We start from the raw sequence: 23,563 nt of genomic DNA, 5'->3' as shown, positions 1-23,563 counted from the left end.
GCCTGGCCACTGCCCCTTAGTGTTTTGCTCAAGGCTGATATACTCCCACTTGAGCCACAGCTCTACTTCTGGCTTCTGGGCTATTAATTAGTGATAAAAGATAAGACTTTACTTTCCAGGTTGATTTTGAACCATGATCCACAGATCTCAGTGTCCTGAGTGGCTAGGATTACAGGCAAGAGCCACTGGTGCCCAGTTTAATTTCCTTTTGATTTAGTTTTTACAAACTGAATATTTAAAATTTGGAGAGGGGCTGCTATATGATTGATTTAGATTCAGTGCTCAGGTTATTCAGTTTGGCAGATGAGAAGAAGGAAAATGAGCAGTTGGAAACATTAGTAATAGCTATTACCTTCTCCAGAGTGTTGTATTCATATTAGTGCTTTATGACTATAAATTGTTTTCCTTGAATAGCTGTTGGATTGTGAAGCCTTTAGCACAATTGAGGGATGGCAGGAAGTAGAGCCAGTAAAAGGAGGGTGTGGAAGAATAGCAAATAAGGAGCATGGAAAAGGATGTTACTATAAATTTGAACTCAGATGTGATTTATGTTTGTTTGCTAATGATATAGAAAGTACACAGAAATATTAAGATTCACTTTCAAGAAGAAAATGTTGAAGGTGTTGAGTGCTTTAGAGCAATAATCCAGGCTCTACTGATAATGTACTCCTCAAGAAATGTGTTGAGTTCGTAAAATTATTTTCTTATATGCCATATATTATCTGTAATATTTATTTTAATATGTTATTGTCATTTAATATTTTTTATTTACAATATCATATTTAGTGTTAACCAAGAAATAAAAGTAAGCTGGGAGCTAATGGTCATGCCTGTGATTCTAGCTACTCAGGAGGCTGAGATCTGGAGAATCACAGTTCAAAGCCAACGCAGGCAGAAAAGTCTCTGAGACTCTATCTCCAAAATAACCAGCAAGAAAGCTGGACTGGAGGCCTGGCTGAAATGGTAGAGAGCCAACCAAGTAAACAAGCTGAGCTAGCAAGAGGCCCTGGGTTCAAGCTCAGTGCTGGAAAAAAAACAAACCCAACCCAAGAAAATGAATACATTTTTAAATTGCTTTCTTTTCACCTTCTTGCATGAGAAGCTATCAAAACACAGAGGCCACCGGTCTACAGGAGCCAGATGGGTTCCCACTGGCCAGCCGTGCCCTCTCTGGAGGGCCCCTTGGGTGGCCCTGGTCCTGGGTGATGCATACATTGCCTCCTTCCTCCCAACTTTGTTTCAGGCCCCCAGTGAGCAGAGCCCCACCACAGCCAGAAAAACTGCAGACAAACAACATTGGCAAGAAAAAGAGACCCATAGAGGTAAGAAAAGCCATTTCCCATCGTTACTATGATGTTGCCCTGAGTTCTCTCTATACAACACCCAAGCATTGCCATTGGTTTTCATGGAAATAAGTGTATTAAACATAACCTTCCTTTGGTTGTAAAAACGCCTACTTTGTTTCTCAGGTGTGGACTGAGACCTACTGTGTCTCTTAATTTTTTAAATGAGTCTTTTACTTTCCCTACATAATGCCTTGCAAAATTGATCAGTATCTCAGAATTTGTAAATATAGATATATGGGAATGATTAGCTGCTTAAGTAAGCCCAACACCTTGGCACTTTCTTATACTTACTGGGATGAATTTATCAGCTAAAGGTTAAATAAATACCCTGCTTCTTGCACTTTACCACGTGATAAACTTACAGCACAGGGGCGCTGGGGACGGTTTTCTGTCTCTCCTTCCAGACGAGATCTTTCCCAATACTTGAGGAAGAAGGCTCTGGCCAGCATGGCAGGAAGAAGCCTGGCCTTCCTCAGGCCTGAATGGGCTCAAGGATGCTCAGCAGAATGGGCACTTTCAGTTGTAGGATTCTCTGCTTGAACAAGAGCATGACTTGTCAGAGACAACTGGGTTCTTCAGAGTACCTGATGTGCACACCATTTATCCTAAGATAAAGTTTATGTGACTACACTGAATACAACTTAAAGTATTCCTTTGATAACAAGCATCTCAATGTTTAACACCTAGATACATTTAATGTAAAATTCTTGGAATCAGCTGAGCTCATTTCCTTTTCCTTTTCATTAGTTTACATAGAAAAATACAAAATGTAGAATGTGTTTTAGTTGTCCAAAACAGGTTACCTAGAGAAATGTGTCTAGTTAGTTTTGTGCCTGAAGTTTGTTAAACATCAAAAACATACCCTTCCTTCATTTTGACTGACAAGCTCAGTACTGTGTGCACCACAGAACATGAATGAACATTTACATTTCAGGAAAAATATCCATTATTGTTACAGGACCTTGTTTTGGACCTTGTGTTTGGTTATCGAGGCAGAGACTGCAGGAATAATGTACACTATTTAAATGATGGTGATGATATAATTTATCATACTGCGTCAGTTGGAATTCTACACAATGTTGCTACAGGTAGGAAATCCTAATTCACCCTTATACACACACAGTTTTTAATTTAGGATGTATCTAGCAGCTTAAAGGTATTTTTTAAAGCTGTAAATAATATTTTAAATATATTAGAGAAAAAGTCCAGACTATTTCATATTCCAGTCTTTGAGGGGAGGGTTTATGTTGCTTTTTTTTGTCGGTTGTGAGGCTTGAACTCTGGGCATGGGCCCTATCCCTGAGTTCTTCAGCTCCAGGCTAGCACTCTACCACTTGAGCCATGGTGCCACTTCCAGTTTTCTGGTGGTTCATTGGAGATAAGAGTCTCGTGGACTTGTTTGCCTGGGCTGGCTTTGAGCCATGATCCTCAGGTCTCAGCCTCCTGAGTAGCTAGGATTACAGGCCTGAGCCACCAGCGCCGGCTTTTTGTTTTTGAGACAAGCTCTTCTTGTACAGTCTAGGCTAGCCTGGATCTCTACGTAGCTCAGGCTGGCCTCATAATTGCAATTCTCCTGGCTCAACATCTCAAGTGCTGGGATTATGCCACCCTGCCCAGCCACTAGTCTTAAAGAGCATTATACAGCAGAACACTGTTTCATCATGCAAAGTTCTATTCGCTCTGTATTTGAAGTGAGGCTTTACAGCATTAAGAATATGCTTTATAATGAAACCATTTATCATTGGAGTTCCATTTTCCCACATTCTCACCATGAGATGGTTTGGGATGGTTGTCTCTGATAACGATTGAAAGCAGCATGTCGGTAATGATTGCTGGGTAGGATGTTTTTATTGAGGTCTTGGAAAGCTGAGGAATCTGCTTATCTGTGTTTTTACTCATGAGTCTAAAAATGTAAGAAAGTATTTCTTGATGTTTAACTGGTCTGAAGAACAAATTAAGTTCTTTTAGCATCATTGGATGACCAACGTGAACATTCTGGTGACATTGTAAATTTTTGTTTTATTCCATAAATTTGTAAGCTTAATTTGTAAGTTAGAAGTAGAAACAAGGGGCTGGGAATGTGGCTTAGTGGTAGAGAGCTTGCCTAGTGTGCACAAAGCCCTGGGTTCGATTCCTCAGCACCACATAACCAGAAAAAGCTGGAAGTGACGCTGTGGCTCAAGTGGTAGAGCGCTAGCCTTGAGTAAAAAGAAGCCAAGGACAGTGCTCAGGCCTTGAGTCCAAGCCCTAGGACTGGCAAAACAAAAATGATTATTTAAAAATGCTGTTTTGAAAGAAAATTGAAGCTTCACTTACCCTTCAAGAATAGGGAGGAGTAAGACAAGCAAAAAAAGAAACAATGCATAAACAGACTCTGATACTTATCATTTTAATTTTTGGGTTTTTTTATTTTAAATTAACCACCTTTCTAAGGATGGGATATGAAGAGAGAGGCAGCAAGAAGAGTGGGCATTGCCAGCATCCTGTGTATTTGGTTTTTTATGGGTTTGGTGATCCAGTGCATTGTTCATTGTCTAGGAATTTAGACAATCTGTTTGTCACTTGATCTTCACCAACTTCACCAGCAGCCTTCAAGTCTAGAAAGTACAAAACACATTTCACTTTGGGAAGTTTGACAGTAATAGGAGGTCTGCTAAATGTAGTTGTAGAGGTTTTGTTTTGTTTTATTGGAGGACCTGATATTGCTGGTTTTCTATTATTTGGGCCTGTTGTACCATTTCCCTCCAGGCCATTAATCTCATGTTTCATTTACTTTATTATATCCCACATGGACTGCTGCTGTGATCCTCTAGTGTCTCTTCTACTTTCAGTATCCATAGATGCTGAAATTCCTTAAGAAATTAATTATTTGATTAAAAAAATCAAAATCTTTCATGTTTCTCTATTTACTGCAGAATAAGTGTGAAATAAGAATAAAAACGGGAGGCTGGGAATATGGCCTAGTGGCAAGAGTGCTTGTCTCATATACATGAAGCCCTGGGTTCGATTCCCCAGCACCACATACATAGAAAATGGCCAGAAGTGGCGCTGTGGCTCAAGTGGCAGAGTGCTAGCCTTGAGCAAAAAGAAGCCAGGGACAGTGCTCAGGCCCTGAGTCTAAGGCCCAGGACTGGCAAAAAAAAAAAAAAAGAATAAAAATGGCCCAAATTACTAAAATGGAAAAATATCTGTTGTTTTTATGTGACTTTGGTGAATCTTTTCCTTTAAGAAACACAAATGGAAAGGTCATCATGTAACCTTCAAAACCTTCCATAGTTCTAGTTTGTAGTTGCCTTCCCAACCACACTGCTGGTTCACTTCCACCAAAGGATGGAGACCCAACACTTGCCTGCCCTGTGTCCTTGCTCAAAGTGCTTCCCTGCCTAAAGTGGTCTTCCCTAACCACCATCACATTTATAGAATGTGTTTGGATCAGTATATAGGAGTGCCACATTTCCACAATGTGAATACTCTTGAATACTCTTTCCTATAGCTGTGTGTGTGTGAGTGTGTGATCGCTGGGATATGAACCCATTGTACCTGCCAGGCAGGTGCTTCACCACTGAGCTACATCCCCATCCCTCCGTAGCATTTGAATCTTTATTTCTCTTGTGCCTTCAGGCTTGTTGATCATAGGACTCTAATGCTTTAAAACTTCTGACTTATTAGTATCTTTATGGTAGTTTATATACGATATATGCTCAAAAGCTATATATACTAGCAAATACTTTAAAAGAGTAGTTTATCATACTAGATAAGTACATTTGACTGTTAAATCCTCAAATTTTGAAACTTACTGCTCAAATTCTTTCCTGTTAGGGACCCAGAGTTTTTATCAGGAGCATAATGATGACATTCTATGCCTCACTGTAAATCAGCACCCCAAGTTTATCAACATAGTGGCGACTGGCCAAGTAGGTATGTTTCTATGTTTTAAAAAGAAACAATTTGGAACATTGCTTTTGTTTAAATAAATTCAGTGTCTTAAAAAAAAAGCTTAAACAGTGTAATTGTGGATGGTTCAAAGTCTACATGTACATAAAGCAAATACCTATTAGTGTATAAAATTTACTTCCATGTAAATTTCTGTTACTCACTTGAATTAGTTCAAGACAATTCAGTATTTAAAATAAACTATTGTATAGTACCTAAAACAGTTGGGTTCAGTCCTTTATCAAGAATTTAGTCTGTGATTGCTACTCATTGGCCCTCAGGCTCTGGCCTGTGACTTCATCTTCCACTTCGGGAGAGATCTACCCCATTCTTACTGAATCTTGTCTAGTACTTCTTTTGTAGAAGGTCTCCTTTGGACATCTCCAGCACATTCCATGAGACAAGATGTCCATGGGAGCGATGCTTTGCTTTGCATGGAGTAGCTTCCCCCATGGACAGCCTTCCCTGATACCCTAGTATTCTCAACCACATGGTCCTGAACCCATTTTTGGACCTTTCCTCAGTGCTCGTCCCCCAAGTAGAAGATTGTACAACCAATATGTGCATGCTTGAGGGGTAGGCTTGTGAGATTCCAAGTAAGAACAAATGTATCTTAGTTGCTTTTGAGTACTGTAAGAAATACCATAGACTAGGTAGCTTAAAAAACAGGGGGAAATGAGGGAGGAAGTAACAAATTGTACAAGCAGTGTACCCACTGCCTTACATATGAAACTGTACACACTTTGACAATAAATAAATAATTATTCAAAAACCCAGAAATTTAGCCTGGCACTGGTGGTTCACATCTGTAATCCTGGCTACAGAGGTGGCTGAGGTCTGAGGATCAGAGCCAGCTGGGGCAGACACATCTGGGAAACTCTTATCTGTAGCTAACAAAAAGCTAGATATAGAGGTCTATCTCAAGGGGTAGAGCACCAACTATGAGTAAAACAGCCAGACCAGACTGCAAGGCCCTGAGTCCAAACCCCTGTACTGGCACAAGTTCTGGAGAGTGGAGGATCAAGATCATGAGTTTGGATTGTGTGGGGTAGACAGATGTGCTTTCTGGGTTACAGAGGGCCTTTTTCTAGCCTCCTACAGTAGAGAAAAAGATGATCTTTCTTCTCCTCCTTCCTAGATGCTGATCTCATGGTGAAGGCCTATCATGACCTCATCATCCCCTAAAGGCTGTACCCCTTCTCTTCCATCCTGTTTGAAATTAGTGTCAATGTTTGAATTTTGGAGGGCCCCAAACATTCAGCTTATAGCAGCACTTGTGAGCTTCATGGCTCCTGGTAGTATGGGAGGGAGCCAGGGGGAGAAGGCTGACTTATACCGCGGGATGTACTCACCAACAAAAGACGCCTCGTTTGATACTCTGTCTTAGTCACTGTTAGGCCTGTGATCTCTGACCTGGAGATCTGTACTCTTGTCACAGACTCTTAGTTATCCAGGCTGACCTGGTCACAGCAATTCTCCCAATCTCTCAGCCAGTCTTCAGGTGGCCTAGCTTCAAGTCCTTCCACCAATGGGAAATTAATTATCCAAGTATGTTGAGAAGGATAAAGGAATCATTCAAGTCATAGAGTGCTTACCCACCAAGCACAAAGCCCTGAATTCCCCAGTACTGTCCAGAAATTAAAATCATAGTATGATTAGAACTAAACGTGTGATTTACTATATGAGCACTTGGCAGAACTGAGTCCTTCATTTTCTTTTCCCTCATCTCCCAAGTCAAGATACTCTGGACCTTTTGATCAATATGTTCTTGAAATCCTTGTTTAGGCTTGATTGATTTAAAAAAATTATATAAGAGCTGGGAATATGGCCTAGTGGCAAGAGTGCTTGCCTCCTACACATGAAGCTCTCAGTTCGATTCCCCAGCACCACATATATGGAAAACGGCCAGAAGGGGGCGCTGTGGCTCAGGTGGCAGAGTGCTAGCCTTGAGCGGGAAGAAGCCAGGGACAGTGCTCAGGCCCTGAGTCCAAGGCCCAGGACTGGCCAAAAAAAAAAATATATATATATATATATATATATATATATATATATATATATATATATATAACTCTAATGAGTTCCTCAAATTATTGCTGTGCTGGTACTGAGGTTTTTAAATGAGAGTCAGACTTGTTTTGTTTGGTTTTTGTTGCCAGTTCTGGGGCATGAACTCAGTGCCTGAGCACTGTCCCTGGCTTCTTTTTGCTCAAGGCTAGCACTTCACCACTTTAGCCACAGCGCCACTTCCAGCTTTTTTCTATATATATGGTGCTAAGGAATCGAACCCAGGGCTTCATGAATACGAGGCGAGCACTTTACCACTAGGCCATATTCCCAGCCCAGAGTCAGACTTTTAAATGATACCTCTGGTCCAGCTTTTTGCTGGTTAGTTGGAGATGGAGTCTTGCAGACTTTTCTGTTTAGGCTGGCTTCAAACCAATATCCTCAAGTGTCAGCCTCCTCACTGGCTAGGATTACAGAAGTAAACCACTAGCACCCAGCTAGATTAAATTAATTTACTTCTTTCTGTTCTGCTAAATACTGTTACAGAGGGGGGGGGCAGAGGGAGGGAGGGAAGGAGGATGAACTTGGCAATGGGGTACTAATGGCTTATGCCTGTAATCCTGGCTGAGATCTGGGAATCATGGTTCAGAGCCATCCCAGGCAGGACAGTCCATGAGACTCTTACCTCCAAGTAAGCACCAAAAAGTCAGTAGTGGAGCTGTGGTGTAGCGCTAGCCTTGAGCACGAAAGCTCAGGAACAGCATCCAGGCCTGAGTTTAAGCCCAGGACCAGTACAAATACAACTCTCCCAGGAAAAAAGAAGAAAACTTGCTAACAAATATGAGCATAGGCATTCTCATTTTCTTTCTTGGCAAACTTTTACTCATATAGAACAACTTTTGTCACAAGGAAGAACTGTTTTTGTTTCTTGGATTACACAGACACCATTCCTATCATGTCCCTTCAAAGGTTTACATCTAGATCTACCCCTTCTCTGAAAGCAGAGATGCACAGGGCCTGACAGTGCATTTTATCAGCCAAAGTAAATGTCATCACGATTTAAATCTTATCAACATTATTTTAAAAGTTATTACAATTAAAATTGCATGAACCTTACTAACTACAAAAAGAATGTTTTCTCTGAAGAAGACTGAAAAGTCAATATAGTATGTGTAGCAATTAACACAAATCCCTCCATCCAATTTATTCAACTGAAAAGAATAAGCGAGACTTGGTCAATGATAGGACTTAGATTATTTTAAAACTTTTATAATAATTGTATTTTTATACTTTTACTGTTAATATTTGCTGTTTATAGGTAATTATTTTTCTGCCTTTCCCATTATAGGTGATTCAGCAGATATGTCAGGTAAGGAAAATTGATGATTTTCTCTCCTGAGTTCAAGCCCCAGGACTGGTATAAAAAATGTAACTTCTTGGAGGTTGGGCGGTGTAAGTCAACCTTCTCCCCCGGCTCCATGCCACACTACCAGGAGCCATGACGCTCACAAGTGCTGCTATAAGCTTAGTGGCTTAGCGGTAGAGTGCTTGCCTAACATGCATGAAGCCCTGGGTTTGATTCTCAGCACCACAAAAACAGAAAAAGCCAGAAGTGGTGCTGTGGCTCAAGTGGCAGAGTGCTAGCCTTGAACAAAAAGAAGCCAGGGACAGTGCCCAGGCCCAGAGTTCAAGCCCCAGGCCTGCAATCAGTCAATCAATATATAAATCAACAAATACTACCTAAAGATTAAATCTTTTTGAAATGTATTGTTTTTGTAGACTGCGTCAGTTTTTGAAATGAATTTTTCAGTTATTGTACATATTAGATCAACAGATTATATTAAAACTTAAAATTACTCCATTTTTGATCACTAGTTTATAAATTAAAACACTATTAATAATGTATGCCTATTTTTCTAGATATTATAGTAGCTAGGCATTTTCAGTGAATACTTAAATTCAATGCATTTATCATGTTAAATGCATATAACTCTCCATATAATTATATTAAGATTTGTAAGTAGGCTCCTAGGCCTGTTTCTGCTCTGGTGCTGAGGATCAAACCTAGGCCTTTGCACTTGCCCTGAGCTATGCCTGGAGGCCACAGACATGCATTCTTTTTTATAAGTTGTTTGGTATTATTATTGCCTGATTGGCTTATCAAAATACTACTTACAAAAAAAAGTAATTTGGGTTATATCCTGAAGAAGTTTACTTTTTTTTCCTTTTTACTGTTTACTTTTTTTTTCCTTTCCTAAATTACTTTTGGTCTTGAGCTTTTTGTATTAATTATAATTCTTAGAACTATTTTTTTCAACATTTCAGAATTAAGTATCAGATTTAGAAATGGAAACATTTAATCAGTTCTAACTTTTGGATCTTATCTTTGTTTAGCTACTGCCCCTTCTATCCACATCTGGGATGCAATGAACAAGCAGACTTTATCTGTATTACGATGCTACCATTCAAAGGGGGTGTGCTCGGTTAGCTTCAGTGCTACTGGCAAACTACTGCTGTCTGTGGGTTTAGACCCAGAACACACTATTACCATTTGGAGATGGCAGGAAGGTACGATTCTGTTTATGTGGTTTAACAAACAAACAAGAATATTAGATCATAGGAATTCTCTATTTATTATATCCCTTAAATAGATGATTGTTGAAACCATTATGTACTATAGTACTACACAATACCAATGTAGTTAGTGGTATAATAGGTGTGTTTCCCTTTAAAAAGCTCACAAAATATGTTAATAAAACTGTTAATAGTGTTAGAGTATTTCACTGCTATTTCCTCTCAATAAGAAACTATGCATGTCTTTACTAATGATCATTAATGAATGACCTTGGTTGGTCATGAAGGCTATGGTATAGCTCAGGTGGTAGAACTCTTGCCTTTCAAGTGCCAGCCCCTGGGTGGGTGTGTGTGTGTGTGTGTGTGTGTGTGTGTGTAGGTGTGTGTGTGTGTGTGTGTAGTGCTAGGAATCAAACCCAGGGCCTCACACACACGCCAGACAAGTGTTCTACCAGTAAGCCCCAGACTAGCCTATAAAGTATATTTTAAATCATAGTGGAGACCACTAGAAAATGTTACCTAACATAGTTTCGGTGAAAATGTTAAGGTATATAGAGAAATGAATGGAGTTAACCCAGAAAGAAAAATAAGTCAGGTTCCTAAGATCTAAAATGGCCTTTAGATGGTAATGAAGCTGTCCCTGTGCCCATCCCTTGTGAAGCCCGATGGAAGGACCCCATAGGTGATTGTGGGTTATGGATTGCTAGACAGCGCAGCAAGGACAATGACCCTCTCTTCTTACAGGCATTCTTTTGTTATTGTTTTGAATGGTAGTTAATTCTGTTGATTAGCTTGCTTCTTATACTAACTTGGATAATACTGTTGTATCCTCTGTGTCAGGGGCCAAAATTGCCAGCAAAGCTGGGCACAACCAACGAATTTTTGTAGCAGAATTCCGCCCAGATTCCGATACCCAGTTTGTCTCTGTGGGAGTAAAACATGTGAAGTTCTGGACCCTGGCGGGAAGGGCCCTTCTGAGCAAGAAAGGGCTGCTGAGCACACTGCAAGATGCCCGGATGCAGACCATGCTCGCTGTTGCATTTGGTGCAGTATGTCTCTTAAAATCCTGTGTGATAGTAGAATTTAGATTACTGGACTTTGTTAAGTCACATAAATGTTGATATGACGTAATAATCCACTAATCATTGTTTGTCCTAGTCACACATATATTTCATCTTTAAAAATTCTGATAATAGAAATGAGGGTGGGGCCGGGCCTTCATTACTACGCTTGTGACCCTGGCTATTCTAAACTGTGTGTCTTCCTAGTAGTTCCTTATGCACCTAAGATTTTTTTTTTGTCAGAATAAAAGGAAAGTCAATCAAATTACCATGATGTTCAAGAAATTGAAGGTCACATTTGGATTTCAGATTCCTTTGCCCTCTAGCATCTTAACTCTCTGCCTGTGGTATAGTTCAATTAGAAGCCAGTGCCTCTACTACAGGGGAAAGGAGAGGTGGAAGGAAAGAAGCAGTTCCAGTTTAAACAACTCTCAAGACTCCTCCTTTCTCTTCCCTTGACTCCATTCCACCTGGGCCCCTGGTTTATACTCCGTATCTTTCCATTAATTCTGTGCCCTGGCAGCTTTATAAATCTTCTGATGCAATTTAAAAAATAAACCCCTATGTGGTTCTCCTTATTAAAGTGTTCATATGGGTATGAATACAAGGTCCTGTAAGAAGGAAAATCACGAGTATAGGGCAGTTAAGTACACTTCTGTTTTTGAGAAAAGACCATAGACATTATTGGTGACACCCTGTCAAGTTTGAGTTGGACATTTTGGGTATATTTAATATAGGACCAGTAAATTGTTTCTGGCAGAAAATCCAGACATTCACATGATTCTGGCACTTAAATTTGCCTATCTAAATAGAATTCATTACCTAATACCCATTCCCAATAAGAACAAATAAGCGTGGTGACTAAAATATTAGAAACAGTTTGTTTGCCATATATGAAGGAACAGTGCAATCAGTGAAGATGTTTTCTGCCATAACAGGTAGGTTTATATTCAGATTAAGTGGTTCTAATTTAGTTTTTAATTTACATACAAGCATAAATGTAAAAAATAAAATAAAAACAAAGTTGTACGTGCTTATAGATACCACGCGATGTTTCAGTGGGCGCGTGTTGGGGTCTGCACGGCAGCCTGCTGTCTGTGTGCTGAAGCAGCGGACTTCTGGCTGCGGATCTAGTGACGCCCCTTGACCGGCAGGCATTCGCCAGGGGCAGAAAACGCCTACAACTTCAGTGTAGATGACAGCTTCACTTTGTGACCAGTTTTCTATAAAAACCTGTTGAAAAGCCACATTAACTCCTTATTCTTTTCTTACTCTCGGTGATTAGGGATCTTTAATTTGCTAGAGGAAAGTAATCCAAGGGACAATATAGACTAGACATGCAGTATTTTAGAATCAGAAGGAAAGAATTGTCGTCCTAATTAATCTAGCTAAGAAGTAGTAGACTCTGGGGAAAGCCCCCTACCAAGCTACCCTTCAAGTTCAGGCTTCTTGTCTTTACGCCATACCTGCCATGCGCATTGTCAGAGGCGATTCTGCATCCCATTCACATAGATGCTTACATTTGAACTCTCTTTGAACTTTTGATGAATTTGTCTCCCCCCTTCCCCACTCCTTTTCAGAATAACTTGACGTTTACAGGTACCATCAGTGGTGATGTCTGTGTGTGGAAAGATCACATGTTGTGTAGAGTCGTGGCCAGAGCTCACAATGGGCCTGTGTTCGCCATGTACACCACCCTGCGGGATGGACTGATCGTCACCGGGGGCAAGGAAAGGCCGTGAGTCCTCTTTCCCTTTCCATCCTCACTGGGTACTTAGCCATGAGATCCCGAACGCTTGCAATTAGATCTTCTCACTCTCTGCACGCTACACTGCTGTCCACTGGGGCCTTTTCCTCATGTGCTCCTCCCGTGCTGCTTTTCCTGGGCCTTCTCAAGATCCTCATTTCTGATCTTAACACTACTCTTTTTTCTTTTCTTTTTTTTTTTTTTTTTTGGCCAGTCCTGGGCCTTGGACTCAGGGCCTGAGCACTGTCCCTAGCTTCTTCCCACTCAAGGCTAGCACTCTGCCACTTGAGCCACAGCGCCGCTTCTGGCCGTTTTCTGTATATGTGGTGCTGGGGAATCGAACCCAGGGCCTCGTGTATCCGAGGCAGGCACTCTTGCCACTAGGCTATATCCCCAGCCCTACTCTTTTTTTCTTTGCATTGTAGATAACACTTCAACTCCAGCTGGAGTGCTAGCTTATCTGATAAGTCCATAGGCCCTTGTCCTGCCAATTAAGAATGGGGTTTTCGAATGCCTTTATGGCTGTGTCAGCATTTGCAGAGGGAAAGGGGACATGGGGGCAGTCCCTACCACAGAATCCGGGCCGCATCGTGTGTGCTGGTGCTGGGCTAAACTCAGGTCCTCACACTCTCACTTGGCTTTTTCACACGAGGCTGGCACTCTGCCACTTGAGCTATACCTCCACTTTTAGTTTTCTGCTGGTTAATTGGAGATAAGGTTCTCCTAGACTTTTCTGCCCAGGCTGGCTTCAAACATGGAACTGGGCTTCCTGAGTAGCAAGGGTTACAGGTGTGAGCCACCAGTACCTGGCTCTACGCTGCATCCCGACTGCCTTTTATTTTGTCTGCTGAAGAGTGCAGTGCACACTGCCCCACAAACTGCTTGGTTTGCTTTGACTTCGTGCAAACTTGTTAGACAAACTTTCATATAAGACCTGAAATGTGAATGTGAGGAGAGAAATTTTCAGATAGCCAAATAGTAACCAGATAATTAAAAACTGATTTGCCACCAACATAGTCACCACATGTTGACTTGTGACAGAGAAGTTCACTCCACCCACCACGGGATCAAAAGACCCGATGCCTGTCGTTAAACACACGCAGAAGCTTTTCCTTGTCCCGTGAGTGAGGCACTATGTTTCACTAGCAGGTTTTCTCCTAGGACAGCAGGAAATGAAGGAATACGTTCTTCAGTTGTTTGCAGAGAAAACTCATACATGGGCTTGATTTTATTCTTTACATATCACTTCTAAACACTTTTCCTATGTTCTGTTTGGCCTGTACCTATAAACTGCTTCAATAAGATATTTTAAGGAAAGAGGACTAGGGTATAGAGTGCTTGTGTAGCAACCACAGGGCCCTGGGTTCAATCCCCAGCACTGCACGTGTGATGATCGTGGTGGTGGTGATGATTACATAAGAATGGTAGGAAATGAATATGCTTCTTTCAGCCCTTGAAAGATAATGTTACAAGCCAGGCACTGCTAGCTCACACTTGTAATCCTAACTACTCAGGAGGCTAAGATATGAGGATTGTGGTTCGAAGCTGGCTGGACAGGAAAGGTCCTATGAGCTTATCTCCAAATAATCATTTAAAAAAAGAAAAAAAGCCAGAAGTGCAGCTGTGGCTCAAGTGGTAGAGTGCTAATGGTGAGTGATAGAGCTAAAGGACAACGCCCAAGCCATGAGTTCGAGCCCCAGTACTGACACAAAATGAGTAACAATAATTTTATGGCATGATATCTGTAATCCTGTTACCTTGTTTATCCTTTAATATTAAAAATTGCTTTACCAATCTTTATAATGACATAGTATTATGAGAGGGCAATGTGTGGAGGAAGCCAAATAGCTATGCTCCCCAGAAAGTTACCAATATTTCTTGAAATATAACTTGCTGAAAAAAAAAATAACTTGCTGAAGCCAGGTGTTCATTTTGACTGATTGTATCCTATAATTGCCGTAGGAAGTTTAGAATAATATTAGACATTATAAATAAATATCAGGCCCTTTTTCACTATCTGCTTATAACTTAAGTGTTTGTTTACAGGGGAAGCTATTTGTAGGCATTACTAGGAACACTAACTTGGGGTTGGCTTTTACTTACCCAGGTCCAAGGAAGGAGGAGCGGTTAAACTGTGGGATCAGGAACTGAGGCGGTGCCGGGCCTTCAGGCTTGAGACAGGACAGCCCACAGACTGTGTCCGTTCTGTGTGCAGAGGCAAAGTAAGATGTTCCTTGAGCTGATACCGAACAGTAGATGAGAAATACGTATTATACTGAAGGATGGAGTTTTTGTCATTTTTCTCTGCCTTTTCTCTGTGGTTGCTGGCACCTGTGCATGATAGGACAGGAAGCTATTGTGTATAAACATTGTACTCTAGATTGTTTTCACTTTTGGGGGGGGAGGGCAGTGTTGGGATTGAACTCGGCCTGCTGCTTGCTAAGCTGGCATTCTACCACTTGAGCCATAGCCTCCAGCTCTTTTTGCTTTATTTGTGAGATAGGGTTTTATGTTTATGCCAGGGGAGCCTGGACTACGATCTTCTTGTTTATGCTTCCTGCATAGCTAGGATGATTGGCATGTACGACGATTCCCAACTTAGTATTGGTTGAAATGATGTTGTTGACTTTTCTTGCCTGAGCTGGCTGGCCTTACACCTTGATTCTCCCGATCTTTACCTCTTGAATAGTTAGAGGATTTACAGGTATGAGCTACTATGCCCAGCAAAGGCCTCTATAAACCAAAAATCCTTGCCTGACTGGGCTCATGCCAATAATCTAAACTACTCAGGAGACTGAGGTCTGAGGGTCATGGTTCAAAGCCAGCCTGGACAGACAAATCCAGGGCAGACCTCTCATCTCCGGTTAAACAAAAAGCCGGAAGTAGAAGTGGAGTTCAAATGGTAGAGTGCTAGCCATGAGCAAATAAACTGAGCAAATAAGCCAAGCAAGAGTGTGAGGCCCTGAGTCCAAGCCCCAGCGCTCACGTGTGCGCGCACACACACACGTACACTTGCCAATTCATTTGGATTAGAGCAGCTATCTGCATCTTTAGATACATAATCCTTAAAAAAAAAAACTTGAATACGTATGCACTTATTTAGGTGTTTATAAATCATATCCATGCGTTAACGTCAATTTAGGTATCTAAATATTAAGCTTATTCTTGTTACTGGGAATTGAACTCGGGATCTTGCCTTTGCTAGGCAAGCACTCTACCCTACCACTTGAGCTTTTGGTTTGGATTTTTCTTGCTGACAGGGTTTCAGACTTTGCCCACTCCTCCTACCTCCGCATAACTGGAACTACAGGCATGGACCACCACTACTTGGCTATTTTCCTTTTTAACTAATGTATGAATTCTGGTTTTCCTCCTATATACCAAGGCATTTAGACCGCTTTTGGAGGTCTTAAGATGATCATGATCAGAGTCAAAACTCTGGTTATCTAGGAATCCAGGTGCATCGCCACAGCAGAGAGCCCTGCCTTTCACTTGGACTCTGCCATGCTGAGCGCATGCCTGAGCGCAGACCTTCACCCAAGCCGATGGGCTCGTGAATAACGCTTGCAATCGCTGTATTCCTTTAGTGCGTTGGTTTATATTTCAGGGCAAGATACTAGTTGGGACCAGGAATGCTGAAATAATTGAAGTTGGAGAGAAAAACGCAGCATGCAGCACTTTAGTGAATGGGCATGTGGATGGGCCCATCTGGGGGCTGGCAACGCATCCTTCCAGGGACTTCTTCCTTTCTGCAGCCGAAGATGGCACAGTGAGGCTCTGGGACATTGCTGATAAAGTACGTACACGGATTTCTAGAGGTCACCACTTCCGAAGGCCTTAACTCTAAGGATTCAGCTCAGAATTAGGTTGTGGTTTGGGGAAATTTGGGTTCTATATTTAAATTCTTACTGTGGTTTTCCATGATTATTTTGCTTTGTATGCAGAAGATGTTAAACAAAGTGAATCTGGGACACGCAGCGCGGACCGTGTGCTACAGTCCTGAAGGGGACATGGTAGCTATTGGAATGAAAAATGGAGAATTTATTATTTTACTGGTGACCTCTCTAAAGATATGGGGCAAAAAGAGAGACAGACGGTGTGCCGTCCATGATATCAGGTTAGTCAGCAAATGGGATAGAACAAAAAAATGACTGATAATGTACTGCACCAAAGCTGCTGAGGAATAGAAGTGCTTATTAAGCCACCTACGAAGTACTAAATATTGTGCTAAACCATTGCACTTCCTAATGTCTTGCCTGCATGTTTGTAACTGTTCTACAAGGAAATATAAATACTAACAACTCTCTGAACGTCTTACTGAAAGAATAAAAATTAAAATTTCTAGCATATAATGACCCAGCCAACATCTGAAAACCTTATTTACACCTTTTAAATAGGTCCTAGTAGGGGCTGGGGTTATGGCCTAGTGACAAGAGTGCTTGCCTCATATACATGAGGCCCTGGGTTCGATTCCCCAGCACCACATATACAGAAAACGGCCAGAAGTGGTGCTGTGGCTCAAGTGGCAGAGTGCTAGCCTTGAGCAAAAAGAAGCCAGGGACAGTGCTCAGGCCCTGAGTCCAAGCCCCAGGACTGGCCAAAAAAAAAGGTCCTAGTAGGCCTGAGGAGATGGCCAAAATGATAAAAAGCATACATCTAGCAAACTTGAGGCCCAGTCCAAGGCTCATTTTTGACAGAATAATATTTTTAAAAATTTTAAAAAGAGGGGCTGGGAATGTGGCTTAGCAGTAGAGTGCTCGCCTAGCATGCATGAAGCCCTGGGTTCAATTCCTCAGCACCACATACACGGAAAAAGCCAGAAATGGCACTGTCATTCAAGTGGTAGAGTGCTAGCCTTGAGTAAAAGCAGCTCAGGGACAATGCCCAGGGCCTGAGTTCAAGCCCCAGGACTGGCAAAAAAGAAAAAAGAAACTGGAATAAAAAAGATCCAAATACTCCCTAGCACTGCAGAAGTGCATACTCACCCGTGCTGTTTGTCTCTCGCGGCCCCGAAGCTTCATGTGCGGCACTCCACATTCCCTGTAAACGTGCTGCCACAAGTTGGCAAAGCCTCCCCTCAGTGAGGCTTCCAGGCCTGTCCCGTGTCGCTATGATTATATATGCCTTCTGCGGAGTCCCTGAACATCTGCATCCCCAAATCGGCATTAACTTAAACCTGCCTTGAGATGTAAGTTTGCTCCGTAGTACTTGCGCAAATTTGAATGCGTATTTAACAGTAGCACCCACCGCCAGGCCTTGCTTGGGCTGGGCTGTGAAAAGGACTGTGCGTAGAGTAAAATCCTTTAAGGGAAACCTCCTCAGAACACTTCAACATGTAAGGTGACATAACCCCTCCATGTCCCCGAGGACTCCTGGGGACACTTTCAGGACTGGCAGGCAAATCCCTTCTCACCAATGTAAGTTCTTCCAGGCTTCGAGTAGCTTCTTGGCTCTAGTAACTCAAGGTGGCTAGGGTTGCTCTTTTTTTTTTTTTTTCTTTCAAATCACATGTGGGGCTGGGGATATATGGCCTAGTGGCAAGAGTGCTTGCTTTGTATACATGAGGCCCTGGGTTCAATTCCCCAGCACCACATATATAGAAAATGGCCAGAAGTGGCGCTGTGGCTCAAGTGGTAGAGTGCTAACCCTGAGTAAAAAGAAGCCAGGGACAGTGCTCAGGCCCTGAGTCCAAGCCCCAGGACTGACCAACAAAAAAACAAATCACATGTAGCATATTGGTTGAGATGATGGACTTAGTAAGATAGGGTCTTCCTGATCCCTGCCTCTCAAGTAGCTTGTATTTTTTTTATAATTACTTATTTATTGCCAAAGTGATGTACAGAGGGGTTACGTGCGTTAGGCCATGGGTACATTTCTTGTACTGTTATCTCCCCCCAGGGTTGCTCTTTACTATTAAGATAGGTTTCTTTTGCCTACCCAGCTTAGTTCTAAGTATGTTAACTTAGTAATTCCAGAATTTTCAAAGATTTTTTTTTCAAAGATTTTTTTAAAGGAACTGAAAGATATTTAAAGTGGAAGTAAACCTTTACATCATGTACAAATGTACTCTGTATACATGATCAGTTGTCTTCCACATAAATCAGAGGTCATGCCACACATTCATTCAGACTACAAAGGGCAAGTCACTGAGCTGAGAGCTGAGAGCTTGTGGTCTAATGCACTTTCTTTCAGATTCAGTCCAGATTCGCAGTACCTGGCAGTGGGCTCTAGCGAGAACTCAGTGGATTTCTATGACCTAACACTGGGTCCCAGCCTGAACAGAGTTGGCTACTGCAAAGACATTCCGAGCTTTGTCATTCAAATGGACTTCTCTGCAGACAGCAGATTCCTCCAGGTACAGCGCTGCCTGCCCCGCCCCCCTAGTTACACGAGAAACTTAGTGAACGTATTTGCTGCACCAGGGTCCATGCGTCTTTGCTTGTACATTTACTATTCCTCCTACATTAATCCTGTAATACCAGTAAAACAAATTTTGGTATGAGTACACATTGCACATGTATTCATGTGACCTTACCATAGTGAAATTAGCATTTTTAATCTTCTGAGAAGTCTTCCACACTCTAGAGCATCAGTTCCAAATACAGTACAGCCTTATTACCTGGAGCCCTCACGCACGGCCTGAGATCTGACCTCTGACCTGCATCCCTCCACTTCTATTTTTATAGTCATCTGTTGCCTTGTGACATGTAAACCAAACAGCATTTTGCTAGTATTCCATAAACCTTTTGGATTTTGCCTTCTTCTAATGGAATTCTTGTCCCATTCTCACATGGTGGAAGGTCTCTAGTGGCTGCTATAAACGGCATGTCTATGAAGTGCCTTCAGGAAAACATCTCCTGGATCATGCTGCCATCGACAGAATCACCTGGGCCACATGGACTAGGTAAACACACACCCGGGAAGTAGCAGCTTCTCAGGTCAGAATAACTGGGAAATCCCACTAGGGAATAGCAATGCTTTGTGACTGTCTCTTACATGCTGAAAGTATGTTCATTCTGGGACCCCTTTTGATTGAACTCATCTCCAGGTTTAGCAGTCTCTGTGCCTTACCAAGTTCTCATAAAGAAATCCAGGTTCTACTTTAAAGATGTAGTAGTGTTTTTCTAAGTATTTAAGAACGGGCTATAAAAATACACATCAAATGCTGTGAAGGAATATTAGAAATTATTAAGTTTGTTCAAATTTGCTTAGCCCTTTATAGCCATCACCATAGTCAATGAGAAGTGCCATCAAACCCTGGGAAGGAGGTGACTTTTGGGAGAGGGGGCACTGGGGAGATTTGAATCTAGGGCCTTAGGCTGGCTAGGCAGGTACTCCACCACTTGAGCCAGACCTCCAATCCTCCTGTAGTCTCCTCCTGTAGAAATAGTGTTCATAATAAGCTGAATTTTAAAAGGATAACTTAATCCCTTAATTCCTTAAATTGGAAAGTTTCATTTAAACAATGGGAGTTAATACCCAGATGGAACTCGGGCCTCCACTGATTATCCTCATTGGCTTGCTCTCTCAAGTGATGTGACATAAGTAGATGTGACAAACTGCTTTCCAGGGTGGCTAAGGTATCGGTGCTCAGCGCGGTGGGTCTGCTCTCCCCTTCCAGCATTCTAGGAGATGAAGTTATGGGGATCTGGTCCAGACACGCCGAGAAAGCCGATGTCAACTGTGCCTGTGTGTCTCACTCGGGAATCAGCCTTGTCACGGGAGACGACTATGGCATGGTTAAGTTATTTGACTTCCCATGTCCAGAAAAATCTGTAAGCTTGTATTTATCACTTTACTACTAACTTAAGTGACCAGTCATATTAATAGTCTCCCTCAGAGCGTTTTGTCCATGTTTAAAAGGTTTTCTTCCCAAATGTACACCCATGAAAATAAAAGCTATGAGAAATTCTTCCCACCACATAATAATGCTTGAGTAAAGATGATAAGCTGTTTCCTTTTACCAAACCTATAGTTAACCAAATTTCAAATGCTTTTCCCCAGAAGGTATTTTCCTAGGACTGCAACACTGCCCACGTGACCTGGTTTTTGTTAAATGCAGACGTATTAACTCTGAAAAAGCATTTTAATCGTTTGCTGTGATTCAAACTTCCTACTCTCTCCATAGCTCTCCTGACTTCCATGTGCATCCGATGTCTTCAAATCTATCATTGTTGTTTTAGGCAAAGCACAAAAGGTTCTTGGGTCATTCATCCCACGTGACAAATATTCGATTTACCAGTGGTGACCGCCATGTTGTTAGTGCTGGAGGTGATGACTGCAGGTCAGTAACTTCCTCAGCCCAACAGCAGACTGCTTTACTAGTTAAGAAGTGTAACCTAAGTTTCTCTAAGCTGTGGCTAATGACCTCAGCACTTAATCAGAAGGCAGCATAACTAAAGACTTTAGAGCCTTAGGCTTCCTCGTTACACCAGGTTTTTAAAGACAGGGCTCACTTTGTGGCTGGAACTTGTGGATCTTCTTGCTTTAGCCTCTCAAATGCTGGGCTTACAGATGTGTGCCGCCATGCCTAGCACACACATATGATTTGAAAACTCAATTGAATACACTGAACTATTCTGACAACTGCAGAAATGTAATGAATTTCCTGCCATGTTTTTTTCCTGACTGCAGTTTATTTGTCTGGAAATGTATACATATGCCTCACTGAAAGATATGGATGTTGAGAAGACTATACAAATTAACCATTCTGAGACCAGAATTACAGAAGGAAAAAATTCAAAACCAAACTCTTCACGGTCGTGGTGCTAACTGAAGACTGTAATGGGGAGGACTGCCCGGAATCATCACAACAGTAGAAGAGACGTTTGTTACTGTCCATAATCCATGCACTGCCACATAGTTGTCTGTCAAGGAAGGACTGCATAGATCATGGTGAGACCTCTTTGTTATTGTGTACATGCTGGCCCCCCTGCCAGCTAACGCACTCCGTGTTGGTGCACGTGTGTAATCGTGGCACTCAGGAGGCTGAGGAAGGAGGATTGCAAGCTTGAGATCAATTTAGGCTTAAAGACCCTATCTCAAAAGAAAAAGTTTTAAAACTCAGCTTGGGCATCTTTCATCTTTTTTTTCTCTTCAGCACTTTATTCTCAAGATTTTTTTGTCCAGTGAGATCTTTTTCTTGCATTTCTTTAAAGAAAGAACAACTGGGTGGTTTGCAGGGTAAGGCTCCCCATCCGCATCAGGCCACGTGGGCCACAGAGCCACACGGACGTGCCACTGCCTATGGCCCCGCCTGTAGATGACCACAGGCTCACTTAGGATGGCTCTGGAAGGTCACCAGCATTCAGCTGGTGGGCTGCAAGTGCAACTCAAGTGGTAGATAACCTGCCCCGCAAGCAGGAGGCCCTGAGTTCAAACCCCTCCGTACAAATAAAATAAATAAGCTCTTAGCAAAAGAAAAAGTTCTCCACCACGAGGATCAATCCTTGTTTTCAAAAGGCAAATATTTTCCCTAAGGAAAGGAGACAAAAGCTTTCAGGGAAAACATAATTTTCTTTATGAACTAATGAAAGTGTTTTTTATAAAGGATACTTCTTGCTATTTGAATTCAGGAACAGACCCAAATTAGTAACACATACCTGCTCCATTTTCACTTTTGAGCAATCAGAAGCCATCTCTATGAAGTTTGTGGAATACTATGGTGAACACACATTTCCAGTGGTGTACAGTTTTGTTAAAGTTCTCAGCAATATATTTATGGATAGTGCATATTAAAAATTTGGTCTAACATAAACATTTATCATGTAAACAAAAGCATTAAGTTCACACATTATACAATTTGAATAACTCTTGGTACAAAATTTTATAGTCTTTTTCTATTGAAAAACTGGTTTAAGTTCAAATATGCCACCCCATAAACCAGTTTCCAAAATGAATGAATCAGGTCCACGGGGGCGGGGGGGGGGGGGGGGAGAGGGGGTTCCTTTCACTTCAAATGCTGCCAAAGATCAGTACTTAACCATTCAGGACACTGCTCTTTTTAGCCCATCTGTAACAGTTTCCTGAAGACTAAAATTACGTGGACTGCTGTTTTTATTTAGAAATATATATTTTTTTTTAAGTATGAAGAAACTGAGGTTGCTTTCCTGGCCCTATCAATTTTCATTTTACTCTATTATTTATATTTGTAGCCTAATAGGTTCCCCTCCCTCAGGCATCTAGAATCTTCAGTTTGCTGTAACAGGACACATGAAGATTTCATTTTCTATCATCACATTCTGTGAAAATACAAAGCCAAATGATGAATTTACTGCATCACAGAAATCTCAACTCAGCAGTGACACAGTCTGGTCACTTTAAAGGCCTCATTTGAAGACTAATGAAGTTAAGGAAGCTAGAAACTCAACTCAACTATCATCATACACACAAAAACATTCTCCTACATCAAATTTTAGAAAAAAAATGCATTAAATTTCTACTCAACCAGTTTTACAATGTAGTAGGCAGTAAATTAAAATTCTTCTACAAACAAGATGATTACTTTAAATTTGAGCCTCCTGTAGTTACCAATTTTCTCTCAGGATCAAGTTAGCCAGCTTTTAGTGGCTAATATCAGCTTATTGTAGATATTAAGCAACTAAACTAGAAACATAAAACTACTCATTTTTGCCCTTCAAAGTGGCCAACCAGATATAGCAAACTTAACCACTGCTCTGGTCAGTTTCATGACTAAAGGTCATGTGGACTGTCAAACAATCACCTTTGGTGAGCACCATGCTGTTATTAGCCATCAGCTAGAGAAAGATGAAAAAAAAGCCACAAACCAAGTAAGTAATGCCCTACTTTTTTTAACCTAGAGAATTTTTTTTTCTTCAGTATCTGACTAAGTTCCTGAATTTATAATCTGACACTAGTGGCCATTTTACAATTCAGTC

At 41.5% G+C, this 23,563-nt stretch overlaps 1 protein-coding gene across 3 annotated transcripts in view; it reads left to right on the top strand.

Moving 5' to 3' along the window:
* Window positions 1-21,793, top strand: part of Eml5 (EMAP like 5) — a 106,090-nt gene extending 84,297 nt beyond the window's left edge. Inside the window, exons 28-42 of one of the 3 annotated variants that reach the window (XM_048362340.1) lie at window positions 1,244-1,322; window positions 2,305-2,434; window positions 5,166-5,264; window positions 8,632-8,652; window positions 9,678-9,851; window positions 10,698-10,906; window positions 12,499-12,656; window positions 14,773-14,887; window positions 16,273-16,461; window positions 16,610-16,782; window positions 18,858-19,020; window positions 19,466-19,569; window positions 20,287-20,440; window positions 20,849-20,949; window positions 21,300-21,793. In XM_048362340.1, the coding sequence (XP_048218297.1) occupies window positions 1,244-1,322; window positions 2,305-2,434; window positions 5,166-5,264; window positions 8,632-8,652; window positions 9,678-9,851; window positions 10,698-10,906; window positions 12,499-12,656; window positions 14,773-14,887; window positions 16,273-16,461; window positions 16,610-16,782; window positions 18,858-19,020; window positions 19,466-19,569; window positions 20,287-20,440; window positions 20,849-20,949; window positions 21,300-21,336 (1,906 nt within the window). In that variant the 3' untranslated portion in view covers window positions 21,337-21,793. Of the gene's footprint in view, window positions 1-1,243; window positions 1,323-2,304; window positions 2,435-5,165; window positions 5,265-8,631; window positions 8,653-9,677; window positions 9,852-10,697; window positions 10,907-12,498; window positions 12,657-14,772; window positions 14,888-16,272; window positions 16,462-16,609; window positions 17,063-17,274; window positions 17,380-18,857; window positions 19,021-19,465; window positions 19,570-20,286; window positions 20,441-20,848; window positions 20,950-21,299 lie in introns of those variants that run through there. The other 2 variants (XR_007213199.1, XM_048362343.1) reach the window with 2 other exon arrangements.
* Window positions 21,794-23,563: the final 1,770 nt, after the last annotated feature.

Source organism: Perognathus longimembris, chromosome 14, assembly GCF_023159225.1.
Source record: "Perognathus longimembris pacificus isolate PPM17 chromosome 14, ASM2315922v1, whole genome shotgun sequence".
Taxonomy (NCBI): domain Eukaryota; kingdom Metazoa; phylum Chordata; class Mammalia; order Rodentia; family Heteromyidae; genus Perognathus; species Perognathus longimembris.
This window is presented reverse-complemented; position numbering and strand designations above follow the sequence as displayed.